The sequence below is a fragment of the Pteropus medius genome, unplaced genomic scaffold (assembly GCF_902729225.1).
Source record: "Pteropus medius unplaced genomic scaffold, Ma_sr-lr_union100, whole genome shotgun sequence".
Classification (NCBI taxonomy): domain Eukaryota; kingdom Metazoa; phylum Chordata; class Mammalia; order Chiroptera; family Pteropodidae; genus Pteropus; species Pteropus medius.
In genome coordinates, this window is record NW_024344378.1 from 43,348,139 (window position 1) to 43,371,449 (window position 23,311).

Consider the following 23,311-nt stretch of genomic DNA (forward strand, 5'->3'; position numbering starts at 1 on the left):
CCTATAATTTTATCACTCCTTGTTATTGAGCATTTTGATTGTATTCAACTTTTTACTTCAATAAATGCTAAAATGCTGGATTAAAGGGAATGAATCTGAATTTTTTTCACCTTTTTTTAAATTAATTTTTATTTTTCAATTAGTTGACATTTAATATTATTTTATATTAGTTTCAAGTGTATAGAATAGTGGTTAGACATTAATTTACAAAGTGATCCTCCTGATAAGTCTAGTACCTTGCAATGTGATCGCCTCAATAGAATTTTTTTGAACATCCGTGTGGTATTTACCCTTGTATGGACAAATCATCTTATTTAACCAGTTCTTTGTTGATGGCCATTTAAGTTTTCTCAGTCTTTTGAGTGTATATTTTTAAATGCTGTACCATTTTGCTAGCCCATCAGCAGTGGGATGATACAGTTTTTTAAAAATATGGTCTATCTGCTGGGCCTCACTTCCAACCAAAGTTATAATGACATAATTATATATAACATTTATATATAATATCTATATTGCCAGATGGCCAACTGTCCTACAAGTACCTCTCAGAACTGAATATTACATGCATCACATTCTGCTTTGTCTTGGTCATCACTCAAGGTGTAAGCCTCTGGTCAACTATCACCTCCTGAATGGTCACTCCCAAACTACTCTATACCATCTCCACTGACCCAACCATTTAGTCCTCGACCTTCCTTCTCATCCTTCCAAGGAATCCTGTGGAATTCCCACTCTGTGAGCAGCAATTTTCTTTTTGAACTGATCTTTTCTTTGAATGCATGCTCTAATCTCTTGTATAAAATGAAATCTTTTCCCCTGAAGGCATTGTTACTCTTGGAGCTTCACAAGTGGGAAAGCTTATCTGTCACACTGCACCAACCTCTGGATGGGGTTGAGGATGAAGGGTATTTTCCTTGTTTCTTAGTACTCTCCCTTTAAATTCCCACTAGCTCTACCATGCTTCCCCTTTTCTATCACCTTCCTAAACATACCTCCTCATTCACTGATGACTTTGCCCTTGGCATACATTATTCTTCACTGCCCTAATTCTTGCTATCATTCCGGTTAATTTCATTGATCAAGTACATACGTTATCCAACACCTTCATGCATCATTTCCTTGATGTTATCTGGTCACCTCACCTTCTCTCTCACTTCACCAGAGCCTCCTACCCCCACAGTCAAAGAATGGAATATATCATCCCTTCAAACTCATTAGTCCAAACATATCATGACCTCAACATCTATATGTCCTGTTTTTCCAGTCGGCTGTTTCCATGACACTTTTTCTACTTCATTGGAACTTCCATTGATCCTTCTCCTTTCTTCCTACGCAATCTTTCCCTTTCTATCTGGTTTATTTCCTGATTTTAGTAATTCTCTTGCTACCACTTTACATTCTGTTTCTAATCAGCACTCTATTTGAGGGAAAATATTTGGCCAAAAATCAATGAAAATCCCTTCTCCGTGCCAGGCATCAAATTTATTATTAGGCTATTTTATAAAGTCATGAATGAAAAATTCAGAACTTTAGGAGACACATATTACTCAGAAGTATTTTTAAACAAAGACCTTTTATTTTCTTTAAAACATTTTTTAAAGTTATGTTTATGAAGGCATGATTTACATACAGTAAAATTCATCCTTTAAATGAGTGCTATGAGTTTTGACAAACATATATAGTCATATAACCACGATGACAATCAAGAGGTAGAACAGTGCTGTCCAATAGAAATCTAACAAGAGTTCAACCTGTAATTTCAAATTTTCTAGCCACACTTTAAAAAGTAAAAAAGGAACAGGTGAAATTAATTTTAATAGTATATTTTAGTTATCTCAGTATATCCAAAATAGTATCATTTTAATATGGAATTAATCAATGAAATATTTTTTTTTTTGTACTAAGTCTTTGAAATTTAATGTGTATTTTATACTTACAGTACATCTTCATTCAGATGTTAAATTTTCATATGAAATACTTGATCTGTTTCATCAAATTTATACTTGAATTGTAGATACAAAGGTCCAAGTTATTCCAAATATACTTAAAAGTTTTCCAAAACTGAAGCAATTATCAATTTTTAAATTTAAATTTTAACCAATTAAAATTAAATTAATTCCTTGGTTGCAGTAGTCATATTTCAAGTGCCCAATACCTACACTGGTTAGTACCTATTGTATTGACTGGCTCAGATTATAGTATATTTCAATCAGTTCCCAAAAGGTCCTAGTATCCTATTTAGTCAATTGCTTCCCCATATGGTTGTCTCTGGCAATGACTGAGCTGATTTTTTTCGTTTAGTAGGTTGGAATAGATTGGAAAAGGTCCCCTGGCATGCTAGCAGAATCCCAACTCTCATAGTCACATAGTCACAATTATCAGTGTCAACAGGATCTGCAATACTGTTTCTCTAATCCATTCAGTCTGTGTACACCTTTGAACCCCATTGTTCTCAAATGTTGATTGCCTTTTTCCTCAGAGAAGTAGAAACCACAGACTGAAAGTTTTCTTTTTCCCCTCTATAGCTTATAAATCTACCTTTACTTGCACCCATATTCTTCTTCTCAATACAATAAAGCGTTTGATTGGAGGAAGGACATTTCCTTCCTCCAATCAAACGCTGATCCCTCCATGTGTACTTTCTGGCTTCTGACCCATCTAGCCTTCTCAGGGGCTTAACTTCTTAAGGAAAAAGTTATTTCTTTTTTCCTCTATAACTTCAGTCTCAATACTGGATCTTCTCTATTAGCATTTAAATATATTCTATTCTCTGGTATCATAAAACAAACAAAAAAACTGCTCTTCGACCCATATCCCTCTCTTAGCACCACCACTTTTCTCTCTTGCAGTCAGCCATTTTGTAAAATGGTTATTTACATAAGTTCCTCCCATTTTTTCTTACATCTAGGGCCACATCTAAGCCTCTATAACTTATGAGCTTTCCAAGAATCTATAGAAATATTAAAATATGAATAAAGCTATACCAAGTAAAAATTTTGAATTAGTATTCAAAATACTATCCACCAAGAGATAATAGAAATCCAGGACAAAATAGCTTCCCTGGTGAATTTAATCAAATGTTTTTAAAAATTAACATCAATTCTCCTCAAACACTTTTAAAAGAGGTGAAACACTTCCTAACTTATTCTACGAGCCAAGTATTACTCTGATACCAAAGCCAGTCAAAACACAAGAAAACTGTAGACCAATCTGTATACAAAAAGTCTAAACAAAATACTCGCAAACCAAATCCAGTGGCATATTAAAAGGAGTATAAACTATAACCAAGTGGGATTTGTCCCAGGAATGCAAGGATGAATAAATGTACAAAAATCAATCAATGTAATATATGATTTTAACACAATGAAAGAAAAATCCACATGATCATTTCAATTGATGGAGAAAAACCATTTGACAATATCCAAACCCTTTCATGATGAAAACAATCAATAAAGTAGGAAAAGAAGAGAACCTGCTCAACCTGATAAGGGCATCTGTGAAAAACCCACAGCTAAAATCATATTTAATGGTGAAAGACTGAAGCTTTTCCCTTAAAATCAGGAACGAGACAAGAGTGTCTATTTCATCATTTCTATTCAACATGTACTGGAAGTCCTAGCCAGGGCACTTAGGCAAAAAAAAAAAAAAAAAAAAAAAAAAAAAGGACTAAAAAAGCATTCCAATTGGGAAGAAAGAAGTAATGCTATCTCAACTCACAGGTGACATGCTTACGTATAGAAAATCCTAAAGAACACACAAAACCACACACACACACACACACATACACACACACTTATTTGTCAAAGTTGCAAAATACAAGATCAGTAGACTAAAATTAATTGTATTCCTATACGCTAGTAATAACTAATCCAAAAATGAAATTAAGGAAACTGTCTCATTTACAATAGCATCAAAAGAATAAAATAGTTGAGAAGTAAATTTAACAAAGGAGGTGCAAAACCTGAACTCTGAAATTTATAAAACATGCTGAAAGAAATCAAAGAAAACTTAATAAATAGAAAGACATCTCATATTCATGGAATGGTTACTTAATATTGTTAAGATGGCAATAGTTCCCAAATTGATCTACAGATTCAATACAACTCCTACAAAAATTCAAACTGCCATTTTTGCAAAACTGAACATTCTGATCCTGAAATTCATATGGAATTACAAGAGCCCCTGAAAAGCCAAAACAAACTTGGAAAAGAACAAAGTTAAAAATCTCACATTTCTCAAAACTTTCTACGAAGCTACAAAAATTATAAAAAGTATGGTACTGGCATAAAGACAGACATCAGTGGAATAAGATTTAGAGTCCAGAAATAAATCTATTCATATATCATCAATCGATTTTTTAGTTCACTTTTTATTAATATTTTTTATTTTTCAGTTATAGTTGGCATACAATATTATATGTTTGAGGTGTACAACATCATGATTAGACATCTATATAACTCACAAAGTGATCACCCCAATAAATCTAGTGCCCCTCTGACACCATACATAGTTATAACGATATTATTGGCTATATTTCTTATGTTATACTTTATACATCCATGACTATTTCGTAACTACCCATTTGTAATTCTTTATCTTTTCCTCCCTTTTCACTAAACTCCCAACCCTCCTTTCATCTGGTAATCCTCAAAATGTTCTCTGTATCTATGAGTGTTCTTTTTGTTTGTTTATTTTGTTCTTTAGTTCCACACATATGTCCAATTGTGGCATTTATCTTCCTCTATCTCAGTTACTCCATTTAGCATACTACCCTCTAGGTCTATCATGAAATATCTTTTTTCATCCCATTACTTTTAGGCTGTGTGTCTTTTAATATGAAATGGGTCTCTTGCAGGCACCCTATGTAAGGGTCTTGTTTTCTTAGCCTTTCTTAGCTTTTTCTTGTCTGAGAAGCTCTTTATCTGTCCTTCGATTCTAAATGATAGCTTTGCTGGGTAGAGTAATCTCAGCTGTAGGTCCTGGGTTTTCATCACTTTGAATATTTTGTGCCAAACCCTTCTGGCCTGCAAAATTTCTGTTGAGAAATCGGCTGACAGCCTTATGAGAGCTCACTTGTAGGTAACTATCTGCTTTTCTCTTGCTTCTTTTAAGATTCTGTTTGTATTTAACCTTTGACATTTTAATTATGAGGTGTTTTGGTGTAGGCCTCTTTGGGTTCATCTTGTTTAGGACTCTCTGAACTTCCTGGGGTTGTATGTCTATTTTCTTCACCAGGTTAGGGGGGTTTTCTGTCATTATTTCTTCAAATAGGCTTTCAGTTCCTTGCTCTCTCTCTCTCTCCTCTTTCTGGTACTCCTATGATGTGAATGTTGTTACATTTGATGTTTTCCCAGAGGTTCCTTAAACTATTTTCATTTTTGGGGATTCTTTTTCTTGTTGCTCTTCTGATTGGGTGTCCTCTGCTACCCCATTCTCTATGTCGCTGATTCGATCCTCCATTTCGTCCACTCTGTTGATTCCCTCTAATGTACTCTTCATCTCACATGTCATATTCTTCATTTTTCACTGGCTCCCTTTTAAGTTTTCCATCTCCATTTTTACATTTTCTATAGCTTTGTTAAAATCTCACTGAGTTTACCTACTCTTCCTGAGTTTCTTGAGTATCCTTATAACTAGTGTTTTGAACTCTGCATCTGGTATATTATATGTCTCCTTTTTGTGAATTCTTTTTTCTGGAGCTTTATTCTGTTCTTTTATGTGGAGCATGATTCTTTCTCTCACCATTTTGGCTGCCTCCCTGTGTGTTTCTATGTATTATGTAGGGCTCCTAAGTCTACTGGTTTAGTAGAATGGTTTTATGTAAAAGGTGTGCTATGGGGCCCAGTGGCACAGTCCTGGGAGGGGTCCAGTTGCAGGCCAGGTTCACCTACAGCCTATATACCTCCGGGGCCACCTGGTAAGTCATCAAGCAATCCACATATGGTTTTCACCCGTATTGGACTTACAGGTGCCTCGAGGTGCTAAGTCAGGAACCAAGGGTGGTTGCTACTAGTGCAGGGCCTTGGGGCTGCTTCTCAAGTGGTACAGGGCACACCAAGGCTAGATAATGCTTGAGTTTTCTGAGGCTTTGAGAGATTTTATGAAAGTATGCAGCAGGAGCCAAGGTAGCCCTCCTGATTCTTGATAGCCACACGCAGTTGTGAGACCTAGCCATTTTGTCTCCGCCCCTCCTACTGTTTTACTTTTGTCCCTAGTTGTAGGGCTTCTGTTCAGCCATACTTCAGGCAACTCCACGTGCTGGTTGTTCTGTAGTTTTGTTATAATTTTGGTGTGGTCACTAGAGGACGCATGCACAGCCTCTACCTTCTATGCCATCTTGCAAGAAGCTGATTCTACAGTCAATTGATTTTTGACAAAGATGCTGAGTCCATTCAATGGGAAAGAATAGACTTTTCAACAAATTGTTCTAAGACAACTGGATATCCACATGCAAAAGAATGATCTGGACTTTTAACTCATACCATATACAAATATTAGTTAACTTAAAATGGATCAGTGACCATAATGTAAAGCAAAACCATAAAACTCTTAGAAGAAAACATAGGAGTAAATTGTTATGACCTTGGGTTTGGCAGCAGGTTCTTAGATATGACACCAAAAGCAAGAAAAACAGGAAAAAAAAAAAGATAAGTTCAATGTCAAGGAAAATCAGTAAGTTTTGTGTATGAAAAGACACTGTTAAGAAAATGAAAAGCCAGAGAAAAAAATGGCATAGATGATAGAGGCTCTGTTCATCCCTCTGGCGACCAAATCAAAGTTGTGATGAAAATAAGGAGCAAACAACAAGGGAAAATCATGTGGGACGAACAAGCCATACAACTAGGGAGAAATCCAAGAAAACACCCTGCAATGGCAGAAGGTAGGACAACGGGGTGAGAACACAGGGCTGCCCTGTCTCGAGCTGCTGAGAGACAAAGACTGCGGTAACGGCAGCAGCAGATGCCACTTAAAGGGGCTGTGTCCACGAGCAGATTTTTGTGGCGCTGGTCCTGCTCACTCTGAGCACCAGTGCCGATTTGGCTGTGCAAAAGGGGGCACCAGGGACATAGAGAGAGACATTGTCCGAGTGAGGGCCTAGGCGACTTGCTCAGTATAGAAGTGCCAGCAGTATTCTTGTTTCCTGTTGAGCCCACCCCACTACCAGTGCGCGGACAGAGCACCGCCAAAGCCGTGAAGTCATCAAACTGGATAACAGAGGTCGCTCCACCCAGAGGATTCCCTGAAACCCAGCCCCTTACCCAACTCGCGGCCCCACCCAAGCCACATCCAGGTATATCCTCAGTGAGTCAGGTGCTCTTTGCTGAGATGCACACTGGAGGAGGCAGCTGGCCTCGGTTTCTGGTGTGGCCTTTTGAGGCAACTTAAGCACAGCATCTGTGGATTGCTGGTTGAATCTTAACAGGCTCTAGAGGGTTAGAGGCTTGGGCTAAATTTGGCCTGCAGCTGAACTCCTCTCAGGACTGTGCCACTGGATACCTACTTCACAAATCCACACTAATAAGACCAGGAGACTTAGGAGCTTTGCTTAGTACATAGAAACAGACACGGAAAGACAGCCAAAATGGGAACACAAAGAAGCAGAAACCATATAAGAGAACAGAACAGAGATCCAGATATAATGGAATCAAGTAATGTAACAGATGCAGCATTCAAAACACTGGTTATAATGATGGTTAATGAACTTTTGGGAAGTATAAATTCAGGGAAAACTTCAACAAAGAGATAAAAAACATAAAAATGGAAATCGAAATTATAAAAGAGAATCATTCTGAATGAAGAACGCATTATCTGAGATAAGAAGTATATTAAATGGAATAAACAAAGTGAATAAAGAGGATGAAATGCCCTATCTAGAGGACAGTAAAGCCAAGGACACTCAGTCAAAACGGCAAGAAAAAGATGGCAAGACTATAGAAATAATTTAAGGAGCATATGGGACACTATTAAAGGTCAAAATATCCATTTGATTGGAGTACCTGAAGGAAAACAAGATGTTGATTAACTATTTGAAGAAATAATGATGGAAATCTTTCCTAACCTGGTGAAGGAAATGTACATACAACCCCAGGAAGCTCAGAGAATCCCCAAAACCAGGAATCCAAAGAGGCCCACACCAAGACACATCGTAATTAAAATGCCAAAGGTTAAATACAAAGAAAAAAATCTTAAAAACAGCAAGAGAAAAGCAGATAGTTAACTACAAGAGAACACGCATAAGAGTGGCAGCTGATTTCTCAAAAGAAACTATGCAGGATAAAAGAGCTTGGCACAAAATATACGATGTGACAAAGATCCAGGATCTACAATCAAGAATACTTTTTCCAGCAAAGCTATCATTTAGAGTCGAAGGACAGATAAAAAGCTTCCCAGACAAAAATAAGCTAAAGGAATTTATCAACACCAAGCTAGTATTACAGGAAAAGTTGGAGGAACTTCTTTAAGAAGAAAAAATGTATCAAAAATAGGAATAAAGAATGGTAACAACTATATTCCTATCAATAAGTACCTCAAATGGAAAAGAATTAAGTGCTTCAACTAAAAGATAAAGTGGATGAATGGATAAGAAAACAATACCCCTACATGCTGTCTACAAGACACTCACTTCAGATTAAAAGATATACACAGACTAAAAAAGAGATGGAAAAACATATTGTTTTGATGAAACTAGAAGGTATTTAAGTCAAAGATAAACACTATATTATTTCACTTCTATGTGGAATCTAAGGAATAAAAAGAACAAACTACTCAAAAACAGACTTATAAATATAGTGGACAATTTGGTGACAGACAGAGGGGGGATTGGAGGGCTGGGAGAATGGGGTGAAGGGTTTAAGAATACAAATTAGTAGCTGATGGATAGTCACGGGGATGGGGAGTATGGCATAGATAGTGCAGATAGCATTAATACATTGGCGAGGTGGAGGGTCAGGAGAGGGAGGAAGCAATTAGGAGGATTGTTTCATGAACTATATAGATGTCTACCCAATGTACTTTATACATGAAACTAATTAAAATAAACTTAAAAAAGAAAAAATGGTTAAAATGATAAATTTTGTTGTATATATTTTACCACTCCCAAAAAGGATGCCAAAAAGGGGTGGAGATCAAAGAACTTAAATAGACATTTCTCCAAGGAATATATACAAATGGCAAAAAGAGTCTCGACATTATCAGTCATTAGGGAAATACTAATCAAAACCACTTCATAACTATTAGAATAACTATATTTTTGCAGGCAAAATAACAAGCGTTGAAGAGGATGTGGTACATTGCTCTTGGGAATGTAAACTGGTGTAACCGCTGTGAAAACAGATTGGCAGTACCTCAAAGTACCTTTAGAATGACCATGTGACCCAGAATTCCACTCGTAGGCATACGGATGAGAATTGAAAACAAGAGTTCAAACAAAAATTTGTACGCAAATGGTCATAGCATCATTAGTCACAACAGCTCCAAAGTGGAGAGAACCGGAATGATCAAGGGACAACTGAATATACAAAATATATTACCTATTTAAAGGAACAGTTTTAGCCATAGAATGAATGATACACAATATAACATGAATCTTGAAAATGTGCTAAGTTATAGAAGCCAAAACACCAAAGGCCATATAGTATATGATACAATTAACATGAAACTTCTAGGACAGGGACAGCTGTAGAGACAAAAACCCGATTATTGGATGCCAGGGGCTGAAGGGAGCAGGGATTGAGCGACAGCTTAATGGGGGTAGACATGATGATAGTTGTACCTTATAAATACAGTGTACAACATAAAATATTTTAAACAGTGACTTATATGTTAAGTAAATCTTATTTCAATTTTTAAAAAACGATACAGGATCTATTAATTTTTCCAAGTAAGTGAACGAGATAGGAAAAGTGGGAGAAGGGGAGAGAGGGGGGAGGGGAAGAGGGGGAGGGAGAGAGGAGGGAGAGGGGAGAGAGAAAAAGAGAAAGAGAGAGAGAGAGGAAGGAGGGAGGAACCGAGCACGCGAGCGAGATAGAAACACAAAATGGCGGCCAAGCTCATGGGATCACGTGACTTTCAATTCTTTTTTCTTCCCTTAGAGTAGCCTTTTCCAGAGCTGGCGCAGAGACACAAGCCAGCTCATTGTTACGCGAAGCCAAGGTAACCCTTTGTACGCGCGCTGCCCTTCTAGCCGCGTAGTGAAAGGGGTGAGCGTATCGAAGGCGAGCTCTGGAGCGCGCACGTAGAACGTAAAGCCCAAGAGCCGGCAGTCGGATGGGGAGGAGCCGAGAGGCGTGGTGGAAGCGGGAAGTTGGCGCATGCGCTTAATGCTGACGGGTTTGAAATGGCTTCGGTGTTAGCTGTGACCCGATTCAGGTGAAGATCTGGTCTTCGCAGTTGCGGCGGCGGCGGCCGCGGAGTCGGAGTTCTTAACGTTCTATCGGATCCGCAGAAGGGCCAGGAGTGGCCGTTTTGGTAGCACGGCGTCCGCAGGCTGGCGACGGTGGGGTTCTCGTGGGACTGGGACGGGAGGGACGCGGTCCCTTTTGTGCGGGTCGGAGCAGGCCCCGCGCGGCCGGCCCCTCCCCCACCCTCACTTTTTCCCCGCCGCCCCTCAGGTGCCCGCAGCGCCCCTCAGCCGCGGTCTTGCGCTCCCGGAGGGATAGCCGACGGCAGTCTCTTGCTCCCGACCCGCTGCGGCTTTAGCACTACTGGACTCCGGCCCAGGGCGTCGGGGCGGCTCGTGACGGCGTGGGTTTTGGGAGATGGAGGCTTTCTCCGTCCTTCCTAGGGGTTAAGGGGACCAGGGCTCTCAGTATCCCCCTCTTGGTCCTTTGCCCAGTCTTTTGGGAAGGAGGATTACGCCTTTCCTCGTCTGCGGCCCGCTAGGAGCTGGGGCTGGAGGAAGATGGATGGCAGAGCTCTGGCCCCTCCAAGTCGCGGGTGCAGGAGCGGGTGCGCGGTCTGAGATCTTCGCCTTTTGTGGCTTGTTTTTTTTTTTTTTTTTCTGAGGGAGGGGTTCTTCGCGATGCTTCTTTAAAGGGCATCCGTTATTTCAACTGTCTTTCCCCTCGAGGGAGGGGAGAGAAAAGGAACCCCCAGTTTCTTACCTACTTAAGAAAGTATGGAGATGTTCGTTATTTAAATGATAATACCTTTATTCGATGTCTCTAAATTTCCGTGATTGGTTTTACCACTTTCAATCCACAGCTCATTGCCAAAAGAAACAGGCAGGCTATATTTCATTTGAACAGAAAATTATACTTCTTATTAGGTATTGGATAGATAACAGCAGATGGCCTTCTGTTTAAATGTGACACTTTGTAGTCCCAGGAAGAAGTGCCATTCTTGTAAGTCAACCCCTAATGTCATATACTGAAGCAGGATACTTATGATCAACTACTTGATGTAAAATTTTTTGCTGCGTATCGGATATTCAGCTGCCCCTTGTTATTTATACTTTGGTCTGCGAAGATGTCCTTGACAAATTAAACATTTCTTTTGTGATATTTTTAGTTTGGTCAAACTTTAAAATGTGTATCCTTTTTTAATAGATCGCTGCTGTAGAAGACAGACAAACGAAGGTTTTTTTCCCCTTTTCATCATGGCTCAGTTTGGAGGACAGAAGAATCCGCCATGGGCTACTCAGTTTACAGCCACTGCGGTATCTCAGCCAGGTCAGACTAGTGAACACATGTACTATAAAGAGGGAAGAGGCATGTTATAACTATGTGAGTTAGGCTATGCATAATATTGTATAATGTTCGCAAATGATGTATCTTTTAATTTTGTCTGTGAAGCACCTTTTTTAAAATTCCTGGATCTGCTAGCGAAAAATCTATTTTAAACAGTTTGGACAGTTTTACAGTTTTTTCAAATATTAAATTAACTTTTAATTGATTTAATTATGTTAGAGGTTGGCAGCCACTCATTCATTCGTGTTTCCCTCATTAGGCATATTGTCAGTATTCTGAAGTTTTACAGTTAACCCTTGAACCAAGGAGAAGGATTAAAGATGTGGAATCCCCTTCCCCCAGTGGATAATCTCTGTACTACTTTTGACTCCCCCAAAACATTAACCTAACTACTAATAGCTACTGTTGACTCGAAGCCTTGCTGATAACATAGACAACACATTTTGTATGTTATATATATTGTAGAACCGTATTTTTACAATAAATTACTCTAGAGGAAAATGTTAAAATAATAAGGAAAATATGTTTACAGTACTGTACAAAGTTTAAAAAATCTGTGTATAAGTGGGCCTCCACAGTTCAAGGCTCAACTGTGTTTTAAAATAAATATATTAAAAATTCATGTTTTATGAAAAATTATACATGACTTTGATAGTTTGAGTTTAAAGTAGAAGAGTCAACTCTAAAGTATTTTTCAAGCAAAGAAAAAAGATAAAAGATCAAATGAATATTTACATTTTCAAAATAAAGTCAACAAAAAATGTCATTGAAAATGTTCGTTTAGTAAGTTTCTTCCCATTCATTTTAGGAAGACTATTTTACCATTTCCTGATTTGTGGTTTGAACATTAAATAAGTTTCCCAAGGATTCTACAGAATGAAAATTTGAGTTTCTTTGAGTACCCAGAAAAGCTGCAGCTTGTTGTTACTTTGAATATTTTTTTTATTTATGACATGTCTGATAATAGTTCTTTGCTGCATTTTTCTTATAATATTTATTTTGTAATTTGAGAGCAATTGCAGACACACTGTGATCTAACTTGGCTGTTCTAAAATTTGATGGATGTGACTATCTAGTTATGTAGGTGACCTCCTTAAAGAAATGGAAACTTTGGGGTTTTTATTTTAATTACTCTTGTTTGGAAAGAATTAAATGATCAACAGTTACTTCTGCAGGCAATTTGAAAATAATATGAAGTAATAGTTATAGATTATATTTAATTCAGACCCAAGCATTGTTTCTCTGTGTTAGATAATGGAAAATCTGGTATTGACTTGGTTTTAATGAAACAGGAATTATTAGCAGTTTCTCTATGTCTAGAAGCAAGTGCTGCATATAGGTATTTTGGTAAACTGGGCATGTTTTACTTGGGTTTTTCTACATATAATTTGTTTTAAATTCATATCTGTATTGTTTCAATGCAGTAGCTGTCACGGTGGAATTCCATTGTCTATAGGTCTTAACATTTATATTATAAATGCTTAAATGTATGTTATATTCTATTATTTTTATTTGAAGACTAAGAAAAGACACACCAAACGTTTATAAGACTTGTCAAAAGTCAGTAGTAAATATAGGTCTCTCTTTTAATATTTGGCAGTAGCATCCAAACGTAAATAATGGGATATATGTAAGCAGAACTTGTATTTGTGCTGTAGAAAATTATTTTTGGATTTTCTTGGACATAACATTGATCACAGTTTTTCAAAATGTAAAATTTTATTGATGCATCATGACTTGAATAAGTAGGCAAGTATCAGCATCTACACATAGCTTTCCTATAAAAATCCCAGAATAGGCTCTAAATGTCACTCTCTTGTGACATTGATTTTATTATCATATTTAATTTCTGGGTGCTCTATTTTAGGCTGCTCGATATTTTTTTGCTTTTATTTTAAAGCCTTTGTGACTAGTCATTATGTCATCTTATTAGAACTAATTCTCAGAACCAAGCAAGTTTCTGTCAAAGTTAATTTTTTATCAATTCTAAGGCAATTAAATGTCTTATTTACACCTCATCTCAAGAGAACATTTCAACCTAAGTTTTGTCCTGGCAGCTTTAAATGCAGTTTGAGAAAAAATTTCAACAAAGGACATTAAGAGGACTTAATTAGGATAATGGTGTAGGTACCAGTTTTACTCTATTAAAAAGATGCACCCATTGAAATATGCCAGATATATTAGTTTCAGAGGCCACTGTCATAAGTCAAATGACTATGCAACAGAAAAAGGTTAACAATAATTGAACTCTAATGAAATATTTTGATTTTTGTGCCTATATTTTCTGATCATTTTCTCCTGAGTAATATAAAAATGATCACTATTCCTTTTTGTATATCAACTTAACATGGCTTTGTTTAGTTAATGGCTTTTTAAATCCATTTTCTAGCAAGATTATTTTGCATTTGTACTATAAAAATTCTCAGCTAACCTTGATTTGAATATTTCAATGCATTCACACAGATAACATGTAAAATAATATTAAAAACTTACAGTAAAGGCATGCACACTAGCAGTTTATTGCTGAAATCTGTTGTAAAATTAAAGATCTGTATTTGAATTGTTTCTGATTAATTTTAATACTAAGTCTGTTCAGTTAAAGGGAATAATTCCTAGGTGTCATCACATCTCATCTTTAATTTTCTTTTCCTTTAACTGCCATATACAATTACATATGAAACTTTGCTTTTTCCCTTTTGAAAATGCCTGAGTATACTCCTTTATTTTACATTTAGGTCCTTTGCACTTCACATTTGGATAACTGCATCAGTAGCAGCTTTCTCTTGCTTTCATCTTCTGTGCCAAAGTCTCATCTAACTTTCATGCTCTTCTATACCTTTCCCAAATCTTTGTATTTTAATCCATAGTGCTTACCACAAATCCTTCACTTAAGTCAGGAAACTTTTTTCCACATCTCTCAGTTGGTGGTGATGCTTTATTTAATTCTAACTACTTTTATTCACTTTCTTCTCTTACTGGATATGCTCCAATGTATTTATCAGTCGTGATATTCTTAAAGCATAATTTTTATTTAAAATTCAGAAATTTTCAAAGCTGAATGGGGCTTGAGCTATAGATTCTGTCTCAACTCCTTTTTCTACATGAGGAAAGGTGAAGAAATTTGTTTGGATCTTACAGAAGGTCATGGGAGAATCAATGTTAGGATCTCATTCTTCTGCAAAATTATCTTCAAGGACTTTTAGAATACAGTTCAGGCTCTTTGGAATGGCATTCAAACGGCATTCTGTCTTTCCAGCCCTGTTTCTCATTTATCCCACACTGAAATACTTGTTCTTAATATTTACCCTATATTTTCGTCTCCTAACTGAAGTGCCGTGGTACATGTTTACGGACAGTCATACTTGGGACCAGAGCTTGTAGGTTTGAAAACTTAACAGTTTTCTGTTGTGTAAAAAGATGTTGAAAGAATCACTGATTGAATTTTTAAATAGCCCTAAGATGAATTATGTTGACTAGGAATACTTTCAGTATATTTGACTCAAAATATTTGCATGTGTATCTGCATATAATTGCAACAGTATTAAAGTGTGCGGATGGATTAGCAGATTCAGACATATTTTCTTACCCATTTCTTTTGACTGTTCGTAAGGTGATTGTATTCTGGCTATAGAGAAAAATGAACTAGAGCAGGAGTTAAAATAGTGATATGTGGTGCTTTTAACACAAGGGCCTGACACTATTATTAATATAAGTGTTTTAATTATGACTCCATTTTTGCTGCCTCTTCATCTTTTAAAACCCCAGTCTCTTGAATCAGTAGCTCAGATTCTTAAATTCCAAGAAATAATAGCTGATGTACCATGTATACTTATACTAGTTATCTCTTGATAGAGTTGGATGTTTCCAACTCATTTGGTAGAAAAGGAAGATTGCTACCGGTGTGGGCTTAACCCTGTTTAAACTAGTGATGCTATGTAATAGCTAGTTGTTGCAAACATTCCTCTAAGAGTGAAAAAATGTGCATAAAGTCAATTAAAGCTCATTTTTCATTTTTCTTCATCCTCTGAGCATGTCTTACTTGTGCTCTCTTCCAGTGAGAGCTATATTAACATACTAAACTGTGAACCATTGAGTGCCCCATCTCCATTCTGAGTTGAGTGTGCAGCTCATGTTTATGTAGTTGTGGCTTCTCTTGCATTATGTGTTTCATTTCTGGGAAATAATTTTGATCTATTAAAGTTGAAAATGGAAGTAAAATTGAAAGTTCAAATATTAACTTTGGGTGATACAGACTCCTTGAAAGAAGTGAGGTCAAAAACTAGGTAAATATCAGAGGCAGTTAAGGATGGAAGAAATCACATGACATTATGAATGGTATCAACTTCCTGGGAGGGTTGACCAACAATTATTTGAATAGTAGTAGCTAGAAGAGGTTATGGCCAGAATCATTAGTCATCATTTTGGTAAACTTTAAGAGAATGGAAGAACTATTGTCTGCTACTGTATTAACCTTTATAGAGCCTGTAAGAACCCAGTGTAACTGACTTAGTTACCACTTTGCCTCTTCATTATAGAAACACTGTTCACTGAGATCTTTCCTCTGATGATGGATGTATTCTATATCCTCATTGTCCAATATGGTCGTCACTAGCCACATGTGGCTATTGAACACTTGAAATGTAGTTAGAGTGACTGAGGAACTGAATCTCTTATTTTATTTAATTTCAACTAAATTGAAATAAGCCACATAAGGCAGATGGATGATATATCAAACAATGCAGTTATAGAATATTACAACACTTGGACTATGTTACATTTAAAATCCTATTTTATGCCTTAATTTCTTTTTTTAAAACATCTTTTTGACTTATTTATTTTGTAACTGGAAGTTTATACTTTTTCGCCCCTTAATTTCTTTTTCTTAAAAGAAATTTAATGCCTTAATTTCTTATTCTTAAAAGGTAATGAATGTTTCCAGTCATTGAGTACATTATGAGCTTAGAATAGAACCTCAAAAGCCACAGCAATGGATTGGCTCCATTGTCTGATTGTAAGAAAGTTACCTGTGCATGGGGACATCAAAGGTTTTGTATTCGTATGAATTCTAATCTTTAGAATCACTTCTTAGGAAGAATATTGATTAGAAGATGACATTTAGAAGACTTTTTCACTTGGCTTTATAAGTGTTTTAGTAAACCCACACGTTATAAAGAGAATCCCCCATATCTTCATGTTGTTTTTCTCTTCAAATAGCATGAGATTCCTTTTGAACATATATCAGTATATTGAAAATTTAAAGGAGAAAGCATTGTTTGACTAGTGCTTTAAAGAATTTTGCTAAGGCAAAAAAATGAAGTTTCTCAGGTCAGTTTGAGGTTTTGAATTTTATTATTTTAGAAGGATGACTCATCTTAGTAAAGATAGGGCTTTAAAGTATAATTGTAATAGGGATTTTAAAATTTAATAGTGAATTTGATAAGATCAAAGGACAACAGACAAGGGACAAGCCCTTTTGTGTTTTAATGGTGTATTTACTGGTATTCAGTAAATAAGAACTACCAGTATGTCATAACATGAATGCTTCAATTATATGAAACTAATTTCACTTTTTTAGAAAGTAGTATTTTTTACATTTGTCATTGAAGGTTTAAGAACATTTAGAGCTTAAATTTATCTAACTGGTAGCCTGTGGTCATTTAGGGCTCATTTCATAGGTTTGTCTGTGGAATATTGATACGTAGTGATAAATATATCTGTTTCAGATGGATCATGAGACTTTCAACAATTGTATGGAATCAGATAAATGAACAGACTGTTCCACTGTGGATAATGAAAAGAAATCTCTGACAAGTGTTTGGCCACTTATGTAGAGAGAAAGATTAAATCAGAGGTTAATAACTGTGCTTTGCAAGTTATAGAATTGTCTTGTGGAATTTATAATTCACAAGAAAAGTGGAGAATGCTATATACAAATATGCAAAGATAGTTTTTCAGATGTTCACAAAAGAGAGCATTAATATTAGTGAAATATACAAATGTAAATGATTTTTAAAAGAGCTATATTACAGACATAAAAGCCACAACCACATGCACAGTGATTTTACAAAATTTGGATTGACTAATGTTGTGAAGCAACTACTAGAATGTAAATTTCCTTCCCGTAAATTTCTCCTAGCAATTGAATCCTTCATAACCAATTAATCTGTTTATAGTTTCTGATTCATCACATTGACTATCAACAGTAGAAAAGAGATGTATGGTAATCAGTTATCATCCTACCTACTTAGTGCTGGTCTGCTGTATGCTGCCAGAATCCAGAACACCTAGAAAAGCTATAGGAGAAAAAAATAGACATTCTGAGATATTGGCTCTGAGCCATTCTGCTATGGCAACTGTCACTACTTTCCAAAGTTCTAGAAATTGGTACCCACAGAATGAAATAGCAGATCTAAGGTCAGAGCTCAAGTGGGTGAAGGAGATGAGTATATTTGAATCACGCATGTTAACTTTTATCAAATGCAGAACATGCTAATCTTAGAATTTAAAATATTAATTTTTCCTAGGATTTTTAGCTGTCTTGTGTTTACATGAGAATTTTGCTTCGATTACCCTAGAATGGTGAAAGTTTGGAACTTCTAGTCTGCAATTTTGCATACAGTTTCAGAAGGTTAATAGGACCCACCCATTAGAATATATGCCCTAGATTTTGATACTTTTTTCTCTGTTCTCATTGCACTTAACCTTGTTTTGAACTTACATTGGTGTTTAGATGTTCCCCCTTTTTCTATTTAAATTCATTTAGTTTATCCTGGTTTCTCCTTTTGCCCATCTGTGACATCTGATTTACCTTAAACACAAAAGAGGAAAGATTAATGGTTTGGCACTATATATTTAGGACATTTAGAAGGTTTTTTCCCCCACTTTAGGTTCTCCTTTTTCTTTTTCCTCCTTTAAAAATGTTCAACAATCAGTTTTTTACAGGGAATAATTTGTTATTTAAAACAATTCCAAACATGATCTCAGGATTTTTTGTTCGTTTGTTTGTTTTTAGCCTTACTTTGTTGTTGGTTTGTTTTATTTTTAAGTAAAATGAATCTGTACTCTTAAATGATTGATGAGGAACCTCACACTTCAATAGATTTTCTGGGATATTTTAGACTAGGTGATTTGGTTAGTTCATTAATGCTCTCTGTTTCTGTAAAGCATAATGTTATTTTTATGTGGTTAACTAATAGCTATAGAGCAGCATTTTTTTTTTTTTCTTTTTCAAGTTATTCTCAGATACAGACATGGTGCTTAGGAAAAGGGAGTGTTCCATGAACAAATATTGATTTTATGGCAGCCTCTTTGAAATACATAATACTTACTATGTTATATTAAAGATTCTAAGAAATTCTTCAGTAAATATAAGTACTTAATTTACTGTTCTTTTTTTAACTTTTTAAAATTTGACCCACTTTTTTCAAACTTTAATGCTCTGGGGAGCTTGTCATTATTCCAGGAGCTATAGTTTTGGGAAGTATAGAGCTAGACCACAGTTTTTAGTTGATTACCTTTTTTGCATTTAATGGAATTGCATAAAAGCATCAAGTAAAATCTTTGTGTTCTCTTCACCTTTTAGCCCTGCCTAAGCATACATTAAACATTAAGTACCTAAATGTGTCATTCTGAGCCCTTCCCCCAATTATTTGGCTTAAGCAAATGATTATAAGTCACTATGTGGTTAATTTTATCTCTCATTGCTCAGTACAGTGGTGCACTAAGATTAAAAACTTTTTGTGCTTTTAAAGTGTTACTTTTTACAATTCTTTAATGCAGAGTAGAAGTGCATGAAAATTCTGTCTAGTGGGAAATTTTAAGGGTGCATCACTTCCAGCAACACTGTCTTTAATATGTAATTCTCATCTGTTTGAACGTAAAACAGTAAATTTTATAGCAAAATATGATAATTTATTTTCTGCTATTTCTAAAAATACTGCTCGAGAGTACTTCAGCTTGTCTAGGTAGGTTGGTTGGGTTCATTCTGTAGTTTAATTTTGTAGATTAGTATTTTCTTATATAAAGCCATTGAATTGGACATGAAACAGTTAAATTCAACAGGCCTTCCTGAAAATTTTTCCTTAGGTTCTTAGTAGACCATAATGCATAACCAAGCAGTCATGAAAAATTCCTACAAAGGATCCAAATAATCTTGATTTCTTTTTTTCCCCTTTCTAAATCTCATTTTAGCTGCATTGGGTGTTCAGCAGCCATCACTCCTTGGAGCATCTCCTACCATTTATACACAGCAAACTGCATTGGCAGCAGCAGGCCTTACCACACAAACCCCAACAAACTATCAGTTAACTCAAACTGCAGCACTGCAGCAACAAGCTGCAGCGGCAGCAGCTGCATTGCAACAGGTGAATCTTTAATAGTTTTTGATGTGTGACATAGAAAACATCTGAGTAGCGTGGGTGGGTACCTTCACTTTTTAAAGAATGAATAATTGTGGATTTTTTCTTACGCTTGTTTTTTCTGGTGATAAAAATTATATATGCCCAGGGCATATAGAGAAGTATAGTTGCATAGTCAAAATTTTTAAATTGGGCAGTTCTTATAACTTAATTATTTGAACAAAATTTAGTTCTTAATGGATCCTAGAGTATAAGTAAGCACTGTTTTATTTGTTTTAGATGTCATTGAGCAGTTCCAGAAAATTTCTTTTTAGTTTAATTCTGATTATGTATTTGTATGTACGTATATCGCTTTTTGAGAATAAATAAAACTAATTCATATTTTTCTTTGAAAAAATTTTTCCCAGCAATATTCACAACCTCAGCAGGCCTTGTATAGTGTGCAGCAACAGGTTAGTTTAAATCTTCCATGTTAAAAATTTGTTTTAAAACCATGTGTTTCAAATTCAATTTATATAGATTTTATTTCTTGTCAGCTACCTTAATGTATGATTTGAATTCTTTTGGGATATGGAAAATGACGTAGGTAAAAAAAGAGTGTGTACAAGGGAGAAGAAGATAGGAAATAAGTCCTGAAAACCTAAACTAGCAGCCAGGGTTTGTCGCATGTTTCTAAGAAAGCATGCAGAGGATAATCTGGGAAGAATCGCTCTGTTTCTGAGTCCTTGGCTCATTACTCCTATCTGGAGCCTCTAGTCCTACTGTGCTGTACTAGATCACATGTGAGAATGAAAAGCTCCTTTTTCCCGTTTGAAGCCTAAACCTTAAACCATTGGCTTTCAGCCTTTATTTTTTTTAAGCAACACAACCCTCTTTTTTTTTCCCCCCCTCTAATGAAATTGTGTATTGAAACAATATACAAAATACTAAAACCAAGTTGTTGAAAATGGGAGGAAGCCTCCCCATGTAGTTCCCATCCCTGCTCCTAAGGCACGTTTGAACAATATGAAAACTCCTGACTTAGACTAAAAGTGAGTTTCTTTAGCCCCTTTATCCTAGGTTTATACTAAAAATATAAATGATGGTAGGAAGAGATAAGAAAAATAACCCAAGGAGAAGCTTGTCAAGGAAAAAGTCTTCATCTGCTGAAATCTAGATAGGTTCTAGCCTAAGCACCCATTCTAGGCTTTTCCAGGGCTAAGAGATAGTCTTCATTCCTTCTCAGTACCTTTAAGAAGCTTTAGGAAAATATAACAGTCAGGAGAGGGAAAAGGAGATATACATGAAGGGGAACAAAAACTTGCATCCAAAGACACTATGGAGAAACATGAGGCTTCTCAATTCATAAACTCATCCCTAGGTCCATGTCTTAGTTTCATCCTTGGCTTAAGTCCTTTGGTGCTTAAGAAGCATTGCATTTTCCCTGAAGGTTGCAATACTCCATTAATAATTGCTTTAAACTAAAAATTGACAAGAGATGTCAAAGTTTGCTATCTTGTTTTCAAAATACCTTAGGTTTATTTTAGTTCCGTTATGAAATACACTTTTAAAGATTATGTGTTAGATTGAACCATATGGAAATAGCAATAACTCAAATGATCTCTGATTTACAGAAAAATAGTGATTTGATCGATTTAACTTCAATATGTGGTGACCCCAGGTAAACTGAGTGTTTTGAATTAGAATTTTAAATAGGTTCTTTTAGCCTAGTTTAAGTCAAGTTTCTATTCCAGAGTTTTAAAATTTTCCCTCGTCATACCAAATCTTTTATTTTCTAATAATATTTCCCTTAGCTATTGCTAGAAAAACTATGTCAATTTGTATGGTTTTTTATCATTCTCACGTGGTAGCAAATCAGACCATCAGCAGTGCTTCTCATTTTAGGGGGATATTAGATAGCTGGCTATATTTTTATTTATTGTTTTCAATTATAGTTGATATTCAGTATTAATTTATATATTAATTTCAGGTGTACAACGTAGTGGTTAGACTAAAATTTATATAATTTATTGAATGATCTCCCTGATAAGTCTAGTACCCACCTGGCATCGTATACGATTACAATATTATTGACTATATTCCCTATGCTGTACTTTACATCCCGTGACTATTTTGTAACTACCAATTTGTACTTCTTAATCCCTTTAGTTTTTTCACCCAGCCTCCCTGCACACACACACCCCGCATGTTAATCAGTGATATTGATGATACCGAAGCATGGTAATTAACACGTGGCAGAACTAGAAATCTACCCCACTAGAGAGTTGTGGGGTTTTTTTGTGGATGTTATTCCTGAAGGAAAAAGATAAATTTCTTTATTGTTATTGAAAGAGTTATATATCAGGTCTGCAGTTGTCTGATGTAGTTGTTTAAAACCTTAAATCTAATAAATGACTTTCTGTTATTTTTCACATATTTCTTAATTAGAAATAAAGTACCTGTTTAATAGGAAATTTTCCTTAGGGAAAGAAAACATCTATGAAACAATACTGATTGATCTTTTATTTTTCTTTCCTGTTTTCCTTTTTTTTTTTCTATTTGCAGTTACAGCAACCTCAGCAGACCCTTTTAACACAGGTTAGTTTGATGTTACTTTATTTGATATCTGAATGAAGAGTAGACCAAAGTTTCATTTCCTATTCTAGTTTTACTTTCAGAGTTTAAAGGTGAATATTTGTGGATTCACACAATAGTTTAGTAGTGATATAATGTTAAATAAAGACAGAAAGCTTTATTTTTTCTTTTATGGGTTTTGATTGCAGATCCAGCTGTGATCTAGTTGGAATAAATATGAGGTCTTATTTTAAACTTAATACTGATTTTGGTCCTTACATTTTCTGTGTACTAATATTTTAAGGAAAATTTTTGTACATGTTATATATCTTTTTTAGCTTGACCTTAGGAGGTGACGTTATTGTGTTAAATAATCAGCTTAATTTTTTAACAACATGGAAAAATTTTTGAAATGTAGTGTATGTGTGTTTATGTGTTTTACAATCCTTTAAAAGTGTAAACAACCATCCTTGGCTTATATGCTACACAAAATTAATAAACTATGGGCTGAATTTGGTCCATAGACCATGGTTCACTGACCTCTGGTATGTACTTGAGTGAAATACTATCTAACTGTTACAAAACAAGCAGAATCTCTTAATAATAACTGGTGACAGTGATTGCCTCATGGTTAGGGAATTGGGTAGGTGAGGAACAGGAGTAAAATGGAAGCTTTTTACTGTATAATCTTTCATACCATTTTAGTCTTGAATC

The 23,311-nt window shown here is 35.6% G+C and overlaps 1 protein-coding gene across 4 annotated transcripts in view; it reads left to right on the forward strand.

Moving 5' to 3' along the window:
* Positions 1-10,234: 10,234 nt before the first annotated feature.
* CCAR1 (cell division cycle and apoptosis regulator 1) overlaps positions 10,235-23,311 on the forward strand; it is a 41,560-nt gene continuing 28,483 nt past the window's right edge. For 2 of the 4 annotated variants that reach the window (XM_039871968.1, XM_039871970.1), the window contains exons 1-5: positions 10,275-10,495; positions 11,547-11,669; positions 19,878-20,050; positions 20,452-20,496; positions 22,589-22,621. In XM_039871968.1, coding sequence (XP_039727902.1) covers positions 11,597-11,669; positions 19,878-20,050; positions 20,452-20,496; positions 22,589-22,621 — 324 coding nt within the window. In that variant the 5' untranslated portion in view covers positions 10,275-10,495; positions 11,547-11,596. Of the gene's footprint in view, positions 10,496-11,546; positions 11,670-19,877; positions 20,051-20,451; positions 20,497-22,588; positions 22,622-23,311 lie in introns of all 4 variants that reach the window. The other 2 variants (XM_039871969.1, XM_039871971.1) reach the window with 2 other exon arrangements.